Source organism: Scomber japonicus, chromosome 1, assembly GCF_027409825.1.
Source record: "Scomber japonicus isolate fScoJap1 chromosome 1, fScoJap1.pri, whole genome shotgun sequence".
NCBI lineage: Eukaryota > Metazoa > Chordata > Actinopteri > Scombriformes > Scombridae > Scomber > Scomber japonicus.
In genome coordinates, this window is record NC_070578.1 from 20,028,537 (window position 1) to 20,046,102 (window position 17,566).

At 38.6% G+C, this 17,566-nt stretch overlaps 4 protein-coding genes across 6 annotated transcripts in view; 2 read left to right on the forward strand and 2 right to left on the reverse strand.

The window, feature by feature from the left end:
- gse1b (Gse1 coiled-coil protein b) overlaps positions 1-3,054 on the forward strand; it is a 44,754-nt gene extending 41,700 nt beyond the window's left edge. For all 3 annotated transcript variants that reach the window (XM_053321007.1, XM_053320998.1, XM_053321015.1), the window contains one exon: positions 307-3,054. In XM_053321007.1, the coding sequence (XP_053176982.1) occupies positions 307-447 (141 nt within the window). In that variant the 3' untranslated portion in view covers positions 448-3,054. The remainder of the gene's footprint in view (positions 1-306) is intronic.
- A 745-nt stretch (positions 3,055-3,799) lies between these two features.
- gins2 (GINS complex subunit 2) lies at positions 3,800-7,809 on the reverse strand. Its single transcript, XM_053320953.1, has 5 exons — positions 7,673-7,809; positions 7,289-7,403; positions 4,928-5,027; positions 4,666-4,792; positions 3,800-4,179 (listed from the first exon to the last, which is right to left on the reverse strand). Exons 1-5 carry the CDS (start codon positions 7,766-7,768, stop codon positions 4,051-4,053), a joined length of 567 nt encoding a protein of 188 aa, XP_053176928.1. The 5' UTR covers positions 7,769-7,809; the 3' UTR covers positions 3,800-4,050.
- A 1,636-nt stretch (positions 7,810-9,445) lies between these two features.
- Positions 9,446-13,642, reverse strand: emc8 (ER membrane protein complex subunit 8). The gene is made up of 5 exons (XM_053317857.1): positions 13,119-13,642; positions 12,091-12,167; positions 11,882-11,951; positions 11,025-11,119; positions 9,446-10,838 (listed from the first exon to the last, which is right to left on the reverse strand). Exons 1-5 carry the CDS (start codon positions 13,329-13,331, stop codon positions 10,679-10,681), a joined length of 615 nt encoding a protein of 204 aa, XP_053173832.1. The 5' UTR covers positions 13,332-13,642; the 3' UTR covers positions 9,446-10,678.
- A 321-nt stretch (positions 13,643-13,963) lies between these two features.
- On the forward strand, positions 13,964-16,922 carry LOC128355386 (cytochrome c oxidase subunit 4 isoform 1, mitochondrial). The gene is made up of 5 exons (XM_053315629.1): positions 13,964-14,034; positions 14,870-14,955; positions 16,047-16,211; positions 16,329-16,460; positions 16,605-16,922. The coding sequence occupies exons 2-5, from the start codon at positions 14,871-14,873 to the stop codon at positions 16,739-16,741; spliced, it is 519 nt and encodes a 172-aa protein (XP_053171604.1). The 5' UTR covers positions 13,964-14,034; position 14,870; the 3' UTR covers positions 16,742-16,922.
- The last annotated feature ends 644 nt before the right edge of the window (positions 16,923-17,566 follow it).

Sequence of the window (17,566 nt, forward strand, 5' to 3'; positions counted from 1 at the left end):
AGCCTGAAAAAAATATCTCATACATTTCAGAACATGACAGCTGTCCAAAGGGTCACAGTATTCTTTATCCTTCTAGGATTGTGGTTTCCCCTTTATTTGTTGCAACCCTTGACTTTATCTCTAGTACCCAGTCACTTTCTCACTGTCATCAGAGTATTTATCAGCCATTTATAAAATGACTTGTTTTCAAATCTAGTAAATTAAATAAAAAATTTAAAAAAAATTAAAAATTGATGAATAGGTAAGTCATTAGTTATGTTAACTGAGTATTTCCTCTCTTCCCTCTCTTCTACCCTGGCTATGTAGGAGCTGATGTCACAGAGACAGAAGCTAGCAGTGGAAAGGGAGAAGCTGCAAGCAGAGCTGGAGCACTTCAGGAAGTGTTTGACACTGCCGCAAACACACTGGTCAAGAGGTGGCCATTACAAGGGCTACCCTCCCAGGTGACCCCAACATGCCCACCTGATGTCCCCCAGGCCTCCAGCCACCTCTCCTTTCAGACTGACACAAAGAGTTTATTTTTCATGGCCTGGTCCACATGGCTCCATGGAGGAGAATATGGCTGGCTAGATAAGATGAATGGATGAATGAATGAATTGAATGAATGGATATATGGATGATAGATGAATGCACAGCAGACAGGACCATACAGTGAAGGACAAGCAGTCTTTGGATTGTGGCCAGCCAGGGACTGTGCCACAAGCCACTAATGTGTGCCAATGTAGCCAACCACGAGATCAGCACGAGTACGGGGCAGGAGCACCTGAAGATCAACACATACACACAAATACACACACGCGCACCTGCTTTGCACACATTCTTCAGTCCCTGCTGCTCTATTGTTCAGTCTCTGCATCCCTCACTGCCACAGCCACACAGACAATCCTGCCAATGAGGGAGCACCTACCCCAGGAGGGGTGTCGTCAAGAGACTTGAACGCTCCAAATCTCCAAACGAATGCTTCTGGCCAGTCGGGACTGATTTTATTACAGTGGCCACAAGAGCTTTTGAACTGGAAATGCACTTAAGAATAAAAGCTGAAGAACTACCTGGTGGTACTGTGTTACAACAAAGAACTGTTCAAATTAGAGAAGAACTTAGAAAATGCACATTTTTGGAAAGAATTAAGGAAATGTTTTATTTCAAAATAGAAAATTTGAGAATAAGAATTTTAAAAGGTGCTTCAGCCTTGTATTGTACATAATATGAAGACTTAAAAGAATTTTGTATGTTTTTATTACTTTAATCATTGTTCTTTTAAAAGAAAAAGCCTGCCATTTTTATATGTTTATGCTTTTGGGTTGGAAAAGAAAGCCTTGCTTTTAGTGTTTGTACTGCTGCTGGCCAGAACAGCTCAATTTGAGACATTTAACAGAGTGAGAGAAAACAGGACACGCTCCTTGTCTTACTCTTTCCTGGCACTGCGCAGCTGAGACCCAGCCACAGCCACCTCCTCCAGCCTCTGAGATCAGCAAAGCTTACTTAGAGGTCCTGTTAGACATGGCTCCTGCCCTCTCATCCGCCTTCCTTCACAGCAACATGTGTCTGTCTGTTTTAACGCCCATTTGAACAACTCCTCTGTTCAGCTCCTCTCAAAATGTTTCACTGTTGCTGGCTGTGACTAGTTAGCTCATGAAACTCTCTCATACAGACACCAGTTGAGATCCACAGTGACAATTTTCTTTTTTAAACTTTGGTCACTCGACTTACTTGAGTATTTTGTATAGACATGAAGAGTCTTTCAAAGCAACCAGCTGATGTAACTGGTTCTTAATGCTTTATCCTACCATAGGACCTTCACTTTACTTTCTATGACATTATACAGCATCAGACTCAAACAATGCAACGGTTTGCATAAAGTTACGCCTTACAAGATCAAACCCTTATCAGCAGCCGTGAGAGGACATAGTGCCAAACTGACAAACAAACAGTAGCATTTTGGATTCTTAATTTTAAATTAAGTTGCAATTAATTAGCCAAAATTTTTGAACCAGAATGGCCATCTTCCACCTTTGACCACACATATCTCCTTCTTGCTGTTTCTGTTTTTTTGGACCCTTATTATCCGAAGTTGCCAATGGCTGGAAATCACACAAAAAGATCATTCAAAATGGGCATTTCATAGTTCATATAACATCAGATAGGTTTATCTGGCCTCATATCTGTTTACAACCTCTGTCTGTCCCCTCATCCTCATGTTATTTTGATTTTCTGCCCTGTAACTCATGTCTCCTCAGCAATATGGTTGTGGGTGCAACTGGAATACCCCCAAAGAAAATCTACAAAGTGTATCAATGGTTGAATTGAAATGAAGGGGTTTGACCCAAGCTGCACAACTTATGATGGTTGATCTGAGAAAGAGTGAGGAACATCAGTATTTAAGTAAAAAAAAAAACATTTTAAAATTAGCAAGAAGTTACAAAAATAGCCAAGACTGAAACACAACTACCCCCCACATATAGTATATCAATTACAAGTGCCTCAAGAATTTGGGAGCATGTGAATAAGTTGCAGTTGCCCACATGAGCATCTACACGTAACATCAGTGATCAGGGACTTGTTGCTGTATGTAACAAGCAGTACAACCTTTTATCAAGTCATCGTGTCTCACCCCTCTCAAATGCGTTCAAGTTAAGGAGAGCTGACACAGAATTCCTTTATCTAAACGCATCTAGAAAAAAATGTATTCAACCTTTTTTCATAATTGTGGCCCAAGCCGGTTAAGAGAATCAGAGGGATACCGAGCATACTCATTTTTACAGAGTAAAGGGGAGCCAGGAGTTGGTTTGTAAGGGAGCATGCACGCTGAGCAAAGCCGCCAATGAGCTGGGGAGGAAGGTGCAGTACAGTGAGCCCCTTACGCAGCCTCCCTGTCTCCAACCCATGCACGCCCATGCAATAGCCCCATTTACTCAGTGGAGGATGTCTAGATGCTGTGAAAATCCTGTTTTTAAAATGTACTTGTTTGAATTCATTGTAATGTAATATATTCTTTGTTGAATGTAGTAATTAGGTATTTATGAATATATGGCTGTGATTTCAGACAAAAAAGAAATAAAATATTTCAAAAATGTTAAATATCTTTCTTGTCTGTGGGTACTTGGATTGGACACTAACATAATACATGTATAATGTGGAACTAATACTCAGACACAGTATTCCTAATAACTTCTCTTAAACAAGGAAGTTGCCAGAACCAGAAATGTATACAGGCTGGTGTTTCTGAACCATTCCTTGTAAAGACTCTTCATAGATTATCTTGTCACTGGTTTTAGATAAAAACATATTTGGGTGTCCTTCCACGCCAAAAGATGTCTATTTTAGGTTTTAGAAGTAGTTCTGCCATAGCTCTCAGACCTCAGAGCTGCAGCTCCCCACTGCTGCTAAATATTTAGGATGGGTCAAACGAAGGGTAAGTTTCCCTACAGGGACCTAAAGAGTGACAGAGATTAGTAGTTTTCCCCTTTTCCCTTACAGAGCAGTATCACTTCTATATTTTTTTGCTTATGTCATTATGATTTGCACTGTATGCTAAATGTGAAATCCCAGATTTCTAGGAAGGCACTTTTTTAAATAAACTCAATTTGCACAGACTTTCTTCTGCTACAAACAGCTGAACATGCACAACACTGCACAACTACAACACTGTAATATTCAGAAGTATAACAAGTTAATGCAAACTAAAACAATCATGACAAATTGGCAAACTAAATAAAAATGAAAGATGTTCAGGATAAAAACATTAGAAAAGAGAATACATTTATTATGTTGCATATTAACACTTACAAACATGGTTGGCTGTTATAAAGTCCAAAGCGTATCCTAAATTAAATTATATTATTATCCAAAGAGTGTGTCCCCTTAAGAAAAATAACACCTTAAAAATGCTGAACAATAAAGAGCCATTAACAGAATCTAATGGCTCAGTTTCTGAGAAAAAAAGTCTTTTCAGTGATGAAGAGCCTGGTTAGTCGATACACACCTCAGTGTGAGGCGGTTACCCCAGCCTTCCCAGTCAAGTGACTGTTCAGCAGGCCGTGATCCTGATAATCAATAGTCAATGAACTGTCCTTTACTGGAGGACGGCTGCAGATTGGAACGGAGTTTGTACATGCAGTTGAGAGAATCAAGGAGGAATGCTCGTACGGTGTTGATCTCCATCAGAGTCAGGTTGTCCAGCTAGAAGGGAAAAAGAACAACATGAGATGGGCGACGTGCTCAGTTGTAAACAAAAAAGTAAAAATATGGTCTTTCACCAACTGCAGTGAACGCTTGTGCTCTGATCAACTTTTCAATTTAATATGATGGCGAAAACAGAAGAAAAAGAAGCAGTGGTGCAACAAAATGAAGGATAATCCCAATTACTTTGCAAGACATTGCAACCATGACAGCTGATCCTGTTGATTTAAGTCAAGTTATCACTTGAAGATGCTCTCAAGAGAAAAAAATAATTCAAAAGCACTGCATCTTTCCTCAATTTCAGTATCATCACATTTCAACTACAGTACTACTTTTAAACTGACTTCTTGGCAGTGAACAACCCACACATGGCCACAGCAGAGAGACATGTAACCAAAGCAGCAGTGGGCTTGTGAAATTAGATTACAGATATATGTAGCTATACTGCAAACTATCCTGCTCAGTGTGTTTAGTGTACAGTTTTACCTTGGCATGGGCCTCCTGTTGACTGATGAAGCTGTCAGCAGAGAGGCGGAGTTTGGCAATACGCGTGTCCCAGATGTCTTTCACCAGCGTGCGGATCTCATCTGCTTTAGGGATGTTGTCAGATGCGCTAGACAAACAGACAAAACGTTGTGTAAAGTAGAGGGCAACATCTTCACAAACTCACTAAAAAGAAAAGAAAAAAAACCCATCAGAACAGTAAGATGAGATGCCCTGTCAGTGTATGGCATTTTGTATGACTCACTGGTTCAGTAGCAGTTTGGTCAGCTCCATGTAGTACGGACTGGGAACGGGCGTAAAGGTCTCCTCTTTCCTCTCAAGATCTCGCATCTCCTCCAGTTTCTCTGCACATTATAGCACAGAAGACAATACAAAGCCTTTATTGTCACTGTACAAGAACATACAATGAGATAAGGAGTGCTACATCTGAAAACAGTGCTGATTAGCCAATAAAAACAAATGAATAAGAGAGACAACATAAACAAGCATAGGGACATAAATAGTGTAAGAAAATGGTGTAAAAAAACTTGCACTTGATAGACTGTATATTGCATTTAAGACTGCAGTTTTGCACATTAGACCATCATTTTTCACTCAGACTATAATTGTTCTTAGGACTGGAGATTCATCAGCCTGACAGCCCACGGGCAAAAACTGCTTTTGAGCCTATTTGTCCGTGCCTTTATGTTCCTGTATCTCCTACCAGAAGACAGGAGAGATAACAGTTTGTGACCTGGGTGGGAACTGGGAACAGTCTTTAATGATTTTCAAAGCCCTGCAGAGGCACCAGGAACTGGAGATGTCCTCCAGACAGGGCAAAGGGCAGCTGATGGTTCTCTCTCTGCCATTTTTATCACCCTCTGCAGAGCTTTTCTGTCAGCAGCCGAACAGCCAGCATCCCACACCAGAATGTAGTAAGCCAGCACACTCTCAATGGTGGCACTGTAAAAGGACATCAGCAGCTTCTCCTTCAGTTTATTCCTCCGAAGCACCCTCAGGAAGTGCAGTCGCTACTGGACCTTCTTCACTGCTGCAGCTGATGTCATCAGAGATTTGCACCTCCAAAAACTTGAAGGTGGACACCCTGTTTCTGTTGATATGAAGGAGGGTGGGTTCTGTTCGGTGTCTCTTAAAGTGTCAACAGTGGGCAACAGTAACTGAATGACCCAAATGACCAGACATGAATATAAATGTCAATAACTCTAAGATGTGCCAGTCTTAGAAGTTCAGGTTCCAGTATTTTCAACATCTTCTGCTAAAGATGTTCAGGATTTCTCTCTCTGCATTGTTGGATAACATTACTATGACTCATCAAGCAGGAATGACCTAGGAAAAACACTTACAGATAGCAAATGTCTATATTTTTGTTAGTGTCAACAATTTGAAACTGAACAGCTGCAAAACACTCACTAACAAACCAAATGTTTATTAATTTGCAGCTGTAAATAATCGGCAACACCTACACTATTGACTGTTGTTTGAGTTCCTTACAACCACAAGCTGTTTCAAAAAATGATATTGCCTTTGAAAACAGGTAGATAGTTTTATTATCATTATTTTTTTTTACAAATTACATCTCCTACTTACATTACTTTTAAACCGTTGATTTTGTGTATTGGCATGTGAAAGCTGAGAAGTAGGGTGTGGTTTAACCTCTAGACCGTTTCTGATAATAAAAAAATTGTTGCGTGGCAAAGCATTTATCAAACATGCACATGTTTATTTTGAATTTCCTGTTCCAAAGATATCAGATATCGCACACAAAACAGCTATTATATTTCCATGTGACAGAATGATGCAACTATGAAAAACATGGGTGTCTGCCTATTGGGTTTGAATAGTTCACTCAACGTTCAACATCATAGAGCTTTAATGAAGAGCTGGAACAAGGTGATAGAGTAAATGTGACCTGTGTCAATTTAACCTTAACCCTACTGACTGGGGTACACACAGCCCCCAGCGGTATACTTTTGGTCATATTGCACAGTGTTTTATTCTATCATTCCAATTATTCATTCATCAATTTGCTCATAATGACTTTATATCATTGTTTTGTGTTTTACTTGGTCCTTTTAAAAAACAAAACACCAATGTATTGGGTTCCCGCAGGACCCCAGTGAAAGGACCAAATTCCATCTACTGTATGTAGTTTTAATAGACTATTTATTTAGTTCATGTTTGTCATGGGTCCTAATTTAAAAGTAGCACACACTAGGGGCACCTTCATTTTGAAGGCTTTGTGGAAAGATCGTACTCGGTACAATTTGTATTAAACAGAAAAATAAAAGTAACTTTCTTAAAATAGCATTTTTTTCATATGACATTTATTACATAACTAATAATGTTTTCAGAAGAATTTTTTTCTTGCTATGATTGTTGTTTCTCACAGTAGTTTGTTAAGTGGGTCTTCCTTATGTGTTAAATGTGTTGCTAAGATGAGGGTTAAAGAAATATTGCTAAATATTATTAAATTAAGTTTTGAAGGAAAATCAAGAATTTAACAGCTTCAATTTAAGTTGAAGTAACTTAACGTTGAAAGTCTCCAATAAATACACTCTGCCAGTTGAAATATGTCAAGCTCCTGCATATTGTGTTTGAATCTTACCAACTTCCATCCAGTCAGGAGGAATAACTCGACATTTCTGTCTCTGTTTCAGGTTCAGAGCCAGCCACACAGGAACATCAACGGGCAGTCCAGGGTTGAAGGGCCCCAGGTCGCCCTGACACACACACACACACACACACACACACACACACACACACACACACACACACACACACACGTTATTGCAGTTCACACACCTGACTCCACTGTCATTAGCATGTATACATTACCATAACGTGTAGATAACAGGTAATGGTTTGGTTTAACAGATTTACTAAAGTTATTGGTCCATACAACCAGGCTGATATAGCTATGTAAAGCTATTAACATCTGCTCTGAAGCTAACTTTGAAACGTGTAATATAATGTTATGTATTTCACTTACCCCGATCAAAAAGATCTTGTCTAGACTGAAATTTGGTATTATCTTCACCGTTTCTTTCTCGGCGAGGAACTCCACCTCCGATGGATCCATAGCCATCTTTTTAACAACTAGTTTATTTTGTTTTCTCGGAGCTTCACCCACACATCCACACCGCTAAACGTTCCCGCGCTGGAGGTGACGTCGACCGACAAGGAAGACAAACAAAAAGGAGTGGACAGCGTCGTCATCAGGAGCGCCGTGTAATGTTTTGAGCATCGTGTTCAACATACAGTCTATGTGTTCAACGTACTTCTGCGTCTTTGTAATTGATCTCTGCACTTCAGCCCGGCTGAATTATAAGAGACAAATGCAGTTAAATCGCTATTTGGTTGCCGCGTCAGGGTCAGTTTGTTCATGACGACACAGTCCACTCCTTGAATGTTGGTCTTGCCTGGTACGTAGTAGGACGTGCGTCTGCGTCACGTGACACTAGCAACAGTTGCCGGTAATATCCACAAGGTGGCGATATTTACATTTTAAGTGATGAAGGTTTGGACCCTGGACCATCTTTTCTAGTCTTGTTTAAAACTCACAAGCTTTTGGTTTGACATTTTTAAGATGTATAGTGCCATGTACAGCAGACAGCCAATCCCTGGTGGTCTTTTTGTAATTTTGGGTTGCTCTGATTTTTCTTTGGGTCTTCCCTCTACATTACTACAAGACCTCATGTTTGGTATGGTCAGTGCAAAAAGGGTAATCCTGAGAAAGTGGAAGTCTGTCTACCCATTGCATTGTAGTGTGCTGTGATGCGGAAGTTTATTTTTCTCAATTCCTGGCACTCCATCCACTCATCATGGGCATTTCAATCATTGCAGTTTGACCTTTACTGTGAGCTGGTCGCTTGTTTGTTTTATTTAATATTTAATTTTGTTTTGTTGATTTGTCTATTTTTTCTCCATGTTGTGGAAAAGCAAAACTAATAAATAAAATGTAGGTTCCCTCATAGACTGTGGATACTTTACACAGTGACGTCCAGTAAACACACACTTGATGTAGTTCTCATAATTATTTCTTTCTTGCTAGCAGAAGCCATACCAAACAAGTGGAAGAATTCAGATTCTTTACTTAAAGCCTCCCCCAAAATGTGTTACTTCACTTGGACGGACCCCACTGTGAGAAATGTTTGACAATGAAGTATTATTTTGACTTACCTCTACTAACTGTAATAAATATGTGCATATTCATAAGTTGTGGGTTTTTGAATGAGAGAGAAAGAGCAGTTGTGATTTTTAAGAATGTGTAACCATAGGTAACTGAACTAGTTTTGTGAAGAAAAAAAAATCAAATCAGGGAATTTTTTTATGTCTAAAATACAGAAGAGCAATACCACCCTGGTCATGTATTTCTGATGTTACTTCAATTTCTAAAGATACTCATGGTTCCCTTCAGGATATTCTAATGCTATAATATTGGATTACTGTTGATGTGATAATAAGTAAATAGTATTTTGATGTGGCAGTTGTTCAACATGAGGCAGTTTTAACTACATAATACATTACTTGCAATGAAAACAAGTTTTATATGTAAAATCTTGTGTAGCTTGTAACTATAACTTACAATATACAATATGTACCTCTTTCATGCAGTGTAACATAAGCATTAAATAACAGACAATGTAAATGCTCAAGTAAAAGTAATTCAAAGTTGTACTTAAGTAAATGTACTTAATTACTTTCCACTACCGGTGATAAGTGAGACAAACAATATCAACATACTGTTTCATTTGGTCAACAATGTATATTATTCAAAAGCGTCATGAATGCAGCTCTTAATAAGCATTTTTAATCCTTACAAAATGAAACCAAAAGAAGCTGCAGCCCTGGAGCTGGTATGCAACAGTTTTCAAATCCCTTTTGTCAGCTGCTAATGCAGTGATAGAAGACATCTAGCAAAATACTAACTAAAATGAATCTGACAAAGACTAGCATAATTTCAAAAGTTGTTTTCATTGTACATTCAGTTCATAAAATGTCTGTAAAAAATGTAATGTCCACACAATTATTTAAGTAATTAGCTCTTACTGATCAATTCTAATCCCAAATACAAAGATAGTTCTGTATGCTTACATTTGAGTGTTCAATTAAGTATAAATAATTACTATTACCTATCTTAACGCAGATATCCAACATAAAACAAAATTCACACATCCCTGTGATCTGATTCTGTCATTTCTGAGCAAATCTTCCAGAACAACAATTAAAAGCCAATAAGCTAACATACTGTAGATCATTTATAATGTCATTCTGAAGTGCACCAGCAACAACAACAGGACTCATGCATGACAGAGCTGTGTTAGCATTATTAATATAAAAGTCAGAACTCTTCAGTCAGTCAGTCATTGCTGGTGCATCTAAAGGACTTTAACTACAGTCCACTAACACAAACCTTTAAGATCCCTGTTCTCTACCATCTGTGTGTTCTTTTCAATACAGCATTTCATTAAACTGTCAAGAAACATGTACAGATTACAACTTTGTATATGAATGTTGTTTTAGGGCTTAATACAAACTATAAATTTAGTAAACACGTGTCCTTAATCATATCTCAGTAGTACAATCATCACCTAAAATGTTCAATAATTTAGTAGTTTATCTCTGTATGGCTACTGGCCACAAAATTACAAAAAGAAAGAAACTGATCCAATACTAGAATGTTACTTTATGCACACAACTATGAATAAAGCACAGATCATTGCAAAAAAAATTTAATTGCATTAAAAATCGTAATTGCCTTTGTCACCTGGGTGGTGGACACATGCCAACAGTGCACATATGGCGCTTGCCCTTGAGAGATTTTGGCCTAAATGGTCAGTGCTCCGCAAGTTCTCGTCAATACGAGAGCCTGTCTGATGGAACAAAGACTGTGTTCAGCATTTTGTACTTTTGTGCTACATATCAAGTAGCATCATGCGTGCTGAAATGGCAGCAATTTGTGTATGTGTGTCCATGGTGCTCCTGACTGTGGGTCTTAGCACAGATCCAGGACGGACTTGTTGATCACAGGGTTGGTCCAGTCGTTCCTTAGATCATCCAAGTGATTGTCAAAGTCAATCAAATTCTCGTACGACCTGCCCTCTAACAGAGCAGATGTGATCTTCTGTGCTTCGCTCCAGTCCTCAAAAGAGTCACTAGAAGACAGACAAAAAAATCAGTTTGTCTTATAAGACTTAAAACATATCTATACAATGTACACCATTTTTGCCGATCAGTCTAAGTTAATGACAGAATACCTGAAACTAGTCAGAAGCTGTAATTGAGGTGCACATACAGCATCTTAATCTTGCAGTCAGACCTCATAACACAAACACACTTACCAAGTTACTTCTCTGTTTTTCCACTTGTTTTCATGATGATCATAGATAAGCACAATGGGCTCAATGCAGCTCATTTTTAATCTACTGCTGTCCACCTAAAAGGTAAAAAAGAGAATTGATATGCATTACTGTGACAGACCTGTTCTGTATTGGTGTAAATGAGCACACCTGGGTTTTTTTTTTGCATGCTTTAGTTTAGGGTATTCATTACAAGTTATGTATACTTCTCAATACCGCTGATTATTCTGACAGTATATATCATGGCATTTTCAGGTGTGTGTTCCTTTTGAAAGCACAAACCGCTTGGAGAAGTCTTCAGAGCTGATGGACGATAATGGGGAGCCCCAACATCTCAAACTTAAAGAATGTTCCAAATTCTTATTTTAGATGGTATATTTGTAGTAGTGCAGCTACATGTCAAATCTTGTGTACCAAGGGAGATGAACCACTAGGATGACTTTTAAACACAATCTTAATTTCAACTGTATTGCCATACAAAAATAACATAACTACTAGCTGTTTCTAAATGAGCTACAGTAACCACTGTCTTTAGAACGAAGGTACGTGTTGCATAGTGCAGTGTTGTGGCTCTCCGAGTTGTTTTTAATTATTTTGAACAACTGAGGTCTATGGCATTGGTATGTCTCTGTGCATGAAATGTGTTGACAATAAGACAAATATAGAAAATTTAAAGCCTTATTCTTTAAACTGCAGAAAGTAGGAAGAACATGTTTGTTAACCTACAAATGTCAGCATACTTTGGAAGATCAGCAACATCACTAATGTGTACAGCATATACACACATAACCTAATCCATCAGTATAGTCCATCAACACACAACCATTATATATTATTACCATAACAATTGCTGCTTCACTGAAGTTCTCAGAAATCCTAGCAGCCACTTTTTCTGCAACTTGGTTGGGTCTGCAAGAAAAAACATGGTGGATATCAGAATGAAGTATAGTATAGTATATCATAGGTCTTGAGGGGTTTGTTATATGGTTTATCAATGGTTATTTTTAATGAAACAGCAGGGTGTTGGTGTCCCTTCAGTTGTCCATACCTTGAATCCTTTGTGCGTTCATTGGCTTGATAATATCCAGCAATGACATAATTGTTTTCTTTACACCAAGTATCGATCTGAGACAGGAGCAGGCGTCATAGAGTCAGGAATTAAAAGGACAGAATGATAGCTGAAGTCAGAACAAGTTCATATACAACAGGAGGAAAAAACTACATTCAGTCACCAGTTTGTTAGGTGCACCTGCTGAAATGAATACATTAGAGAAAATAACTAAGACTGCACAAAAAGTCCCAAATCCTCAGGGAATGTTAAACATTGAATTTAGTATATTTTATATCACAGTTTTATTAGTATTGTATGTTGGATGTTGTCCTGTCCGCCCTACACTCTGAGCTCACCAACGTCCCTAACAATGATTGTTGTAATGACAATAAAAGGTACACAAAACTAGCTCAAAATGCAGTCTAATGTCTAATGCAATGACCATGCAACAAATATTTTTTTTTCATTATGGCTAAAATGTCTTTAAACTGTCTTAGAGAGGCATTGAATAGAACTGCAATAATTAGTTGAATGAATTATTAGTAGATAAAGTGAAAACTAAAGTAAACTATAGTAACTAAACTAAGTGTTCTGAATCATGTGAGTCAAATATAAATATATAGGTCAGGCAAAACAAAATGTGAAGCTATAACTTTGGGATTTTGGAAAAACGGGATGGGTATTTTTCATTAGGTTGTGACATTTTAAAAACCAAACAAGAAATCAAGAAACTAACTGACAGATTAATTGATCATGAAAATAATTGTTTATTCCAGCCCTAGTGTTGATGTTTGTAATATTTTGTCTACTCTCTCATTAATTAGGGATGGAAATATGTATTATACATTTCATTACATTGCAGTTCTGTTATGCTGCAACAAAATCCTCCAGTGACAGCCTACACACAAAAAACAGTTGTTGCTTCACGCCTGTTGTATTACTGCTGTAGTCTGAGCTAAGTGTAGCTTATAAACTGGCAACTGGATGTATATCTTGACTTGATATCTTGATAGATGCCTACTTACCAGTGTTAAAGCAACTTCTAGCATTGGTGCCAAAGCAAGAGTGCCGTGGAAGAGTGGCACACAGTCCACACATAGGACTGGATCATGGTGGCTGTCTTTCTTTTTCTCCTTCGTCTTTTCTGCCACCAGCAACCCGTTCACGGCGCAGTGAGGATACTTGGTAGCGTGTAAAAGCATTTTACAGTAAGCCTGACTCGTCAATTGAATAGGCATGATTATAGGGAACTTGAGCAGAGTCGTCCTGCCAGAGAAGCTGAGAAGTTACACGATGTGGAAGGACTGCTTGCCTGCTACTGTTAGCTAATGTTACATATCATGACCCGGAGAAAAGTAGATATCTTCCTCAGCAGTCACCTCACTGCCTAGATGTGTGGCTGACTCTCTGCCTTCTAGCGAGCACATGTAACCCTTCAACAGTTAGCAAAAACCACAACTGTCTTTTTGTGCAAAATGAATAGCTCGGTGTCACTCAATCGACCCAGGCTAGCAAATCGTACTTCCACCTTCTCCACTCGTTCTCTACCGCACCGGTGGTACCGTAAATCAGGATGGAAATACCGTAAAAACATGTCGGCTTTGGCCTATGAGGTTGACCCCCTGAGTTGCGCATTTTTTCCCCACCCGTATTCTGTGAAGACGCGCCCCTGAAACCCTTCTGATTGGCTCTGACCCTGATATTTTTATCCTAACCAATCATCTTATTTCTCATGCCTCTAAAAGCACTCTATATCTAACCAACGAAGTCAACGAGAACTAGCCTAGCCAATCAGAGGTAGGATAGGGTTAGGTAGGGTGAGTCTTCTTGGAATGCGGGTGGTAAATAGAAGGCTTTTGCCCCTCCTCATAACGTCGCTGACGTGTTTCCGCTCCGAGTCACACTTCCTTTTGGACCATCGCAGACGGGAGCAAGGAAGAGGTAATAGGTCGTATTTTTTAAATCCACTACCTTCATAATTCTATGAATATATATCACACTTGACTACTCACTCACATAGGCGATATTATACGCATGTAAAGTAGAAGTAACCAAAGGTATATTGGCTATTCTGGCTGTAATTGTCACTTATATTCCAGTGACTTTGTCAGAGAACGTCGGAGCTAGGAGAGGCTAACAGCTACTTACCGGTTAGCTGTCGTTAGCTGGTAGCTGCAGATAGATAGCTGCTTAGATGCGCTGCAGTACATGTTTCTGTCATTCACCATGTTCTGGTGTAAGTGCATTCTCAATCCGTGTGAATAAGCTGAAGTGTGTCCAATAAAACGAGTATTTCCGTGATCATATTTATTCGGGCGCCATGACCTTGTGTGTGCAGCTAACGCTAACATCAGCCGTAGCATTGTAGCTGTAACTGTAATGCTATAGACCTCTAGTTTGGATGGATAGTCGCAACCTTAGATGAACCCTCATGTGAAATGTGTATGACTAGTTAACATTTGTATAGCAAAGTGACCTTTAAATTCCAATAATGTCGTAAATCATTGTAAAAGACTGCCAACCATTGGAAGAAAGTATCATTTTATATACTTGTGACAAATGAAGTGTCAAACACCCTGACACTAGGTTTCTTATAACTGTTTTATACTTTACATGCATGGTTACGCAATAAAAGCATTTATCATGGTGCTGTTAGAAAATGTATGTTATTTGATCTAGATAATTCAACAGATGTGTAAATATGCCAGTGTGTATTAATTGTGTGTAAATGTGCTGAATTAGTTTGTTTATCTCGGTATGTATAATTTTTCCACAGAATGCTGGCCTCCAAAGCCTCGAGAGCCCTCAGCCTTATTGGCAAACGTGCCATTTCCACGTCTGTCTGTGTACGTGGAGGACATGGTGAGTATGTCCCATGAAATGACACAGCAAGGTCAACAAATGATTTTATTTGTGGCCTATACTCCACTTTATTACTGTTGATGTTTTGTATGAGTCACAGAGGTAAGCATCTGATTTCTGGGTGATTAAAACTGTAGTGACCTTTTCAAATGATTTCTTTTATCACAGAATGTAAGTCATTGACAGATGTGTTTTTAGAGTACAACTAAATTAATGTATTTAGTCTGACACATTTGTGTCTTATCTGGCTGACACTTAAAATAGAACAAATAATTGCCACCCGATGTGAGTGTGCATAGCTGATATAAGTGTATCTGCACAGACTTTATTTACAATCTGCAGCAAGCACTCAAATCTGGATTTGCTGTCATTCTAAGACTGCATGTTATTAGTAACTGTATTTTAAAGATAATTAAAAATGCCAGTGCAATGCCAAGTATTTATTGATACTGCATTTAGTGTGTATAATAAGTACTAACATGGGACATGGAGAAGTGAGAGTACGCAAGTTTTCATCAAAGCCTAACACCACTAGCTGACTTAACAAATGAACACATCTTCAACCAAATCTGCACAAAATGTGTATGTGTGTGTTCTAGGTTAACATTCATTATTGATTATTTCACAGAATAATTTGACAAAATTTAGAGTATACATTCAGAAATGTAATTAATGCGTAGAGCAGGTGATACGGAGTCAGCAGTCTGTGGGTAGACCTGAGGAGTGAAATGTTAGTATTTTTTCCACTTTGATTTGGAAATTTGAGATATGCTTCCTTTTCAAATGTTTTGGAACTTGCTTGCTGGATTTTTAGTTTAACACTGAGAATCCCGTTGTTAAAGCAAAACCCCCTTTTTCCCATTTAAAAGATTAAACAAATTAACTGCTGTTTTTGTTTATTCGCCCCTAACTGCCAGTGAACTATATGAAAGCAGTCATGCAACAATGATGCAGCAATTGTGATGCTTTTGGTTTTGAACCGTCCATTGTGAGACCAATGTTAGAATTGCAATGCTAAATTAGTGGAGTACTTTTTTTTTTTTATCAAGAAACAATTGATTTAATGAGCCATTCTTTGTCATCCCTGGCAGGTGTCGCAAAGGTGGAGGAATATACTCTCCCTTCCTACTTTGACAGACGGGCCAACCCCCTGCCTGACATCTCCTATGTGCAGGCCCTGAGTCCGGAGCAGAAGTCCCTGAAGGAGAAGGAGAAGGGGTCTTGGGCTGCACTCTCCAATGACGAGAAGATTGCATGTAGGACTATGCTGCGCTGCATTCTTGTTTCTCTGACACACTCTAATGTTAATAACTGTTGGTCAAATATTGTAATAATATATGGAGTATATGCACGTCTGTGTTTCCAACATTCAGTATACCGCATCAGCTTCAAAGAGAGCTTCGCTGAGATGAACCAGGGGTCGGCAGAGTGGAAGACTGTGTTTGCAGGGATTCTGTTCTTGGTCGGCTTCAGTGGACTGATTGTTCTCTGGCAGAGGAAGTTTGGTAAGTATAGTTACCAATAAAGTGACAATGACGTGAGATTTGATGTACTGCTGCTGCCTCTGCTTTTCACTTATTATTATTATTATTATTATTATTTGCAGTCTAATTAAGCACATTACTTGACACATTATGGTGTATTTGCAGTGTATGGAGATGTCCCACATACATTTGCGCAGGAGTACAAAGAAAAAGAGCTGCAGAGGATGCTGGACATGAGAATCAACCCAGTGGAGGGTTTCTCAGTCCACTGGGACTACGAAAACAAGCAGTGGAAAAAGTAAAGGACCCAGAGGACCATGACACATACTTGAAAATAAAAGCAGACCAACTCAACAATACAATATTACCTATATTTCTGTCTTCATCAGTTGTCCAAATTACCTCAGTCTGTGCATTTTGGAAGATATCTTCCTCTTATGGTCATTGTGTATTATAGAAATAAAAATAAAAACTGATAAAACTTTCCCTCTTATTTGTGTAAATTTTGTGAGTCCCACATCAGTATTGTTTCATGTCAAATGCAGGAGAGAATGAAAAGACTTCAGATCTAATGATGTTATTCAAATATAGCTGCTTATCCACTGGTTTTCCATCCAATATTTGACCTGATTTTTGATTTGTAGCACATTAAAAGTACTCTCTTAAAAAGAGCTCAATGCTGATAGTTGTTTAAATTTACCTGCCAGGCAAACACAGGATATTTAGAAATGCTTTTCTTGGACTATTCATTCGTCCACCATAGATTTTCCACAAGAAAGACCAATTACCTCTATATCACACTTGTGTAAATTGCATACTTTAAGCAAAGTGAGGAAGTTGACTCTGAAGGTTCAAATGCCAGTATGTCTTATCCAGTTAGTTTATGAATTAGTCATATGACTTTGGCCAAATATTTTAAGAACCTTTTAAAGTCCCCCTCCACCACTGTATTCCTTCAGATGCATGCTTGAGGTTCACTGTGCAGACTTTGACAGTAGAGGGCTGTATTTACATTCATCTGCTGGGAAGGAAAGTTTCTTTGCCCTTAAGGAAAATCAAAGTGTATGCCATGTACTTAATGAGCAGGATTTGTGACATCACAACTAGTTTGGAGCCAATTGTGGTCC

Bases quoted from the DNA above. Each gene is read 5' to 3' on its own strand.
- gins2 (XM_053320953.1), bottom strand. From the start codon at position 7,768: ATGGCTATGGATCCATCGGAGGTGGAGTTCCTCGCCGAGAAAGAAACG. The intron at 5,028-7,288 runs GTAAGATTCAAA...TATAATGTGCAG, and splicing joins TCCTGACTGGATGGAAGTTG to AGAAACTGGAGGAGATGCGA. The intron at 4,793-4,927 runs GTGAGTCATACA...CTGTTTGTCTAG, and splicing joins ACCAAACTGCTACTGAACCA to CGCATCTGACAACATCCCTA.
- emc8 (XM_053317857.1), bottom strand. From the start codon at position 13,331: ATGCCTATTCAATTGACGAGTCAGGCTTACTGTAAAATGCTTTTACAC. The intron at 12,168-13,118 runs GTAAGTAGGCAT...CTCCTGTCTCAG, and splicing joins TAGAAGTTGCTTTAACACTG to ATCGATACTTGGTGTAAAGA. The intron at 10,839-11,024 runs GTAAGTGTGTTT...TCTGTCTTCTAG, and splicing joins AAAAACAGAGAAGTAACTTG to TGACTCTTTTGAGGACTGGA.
- LOC128355386 (XM_053315629.1), top strand. From the start codon at position 14,871: ATGCTGGCCTCCAAAGCCTCGAGAGCCCTCAGCCTTATTGGCAAACGT. The intron at 16,212-16,328 runs GTAGGACTATGC...TCCAACATTCAG, and splicing joins CAATGACGAGAAGATTGCAT to TATACCGCATCAGCTTCAAA. The intron at 16,461-16,604 runs GTAAGTATAGTT...GTGTATTTGCAG, and splicing joins TCTCTGGCAGAGGAAGTTTG to TGTATGGAGATGTCCCACAT.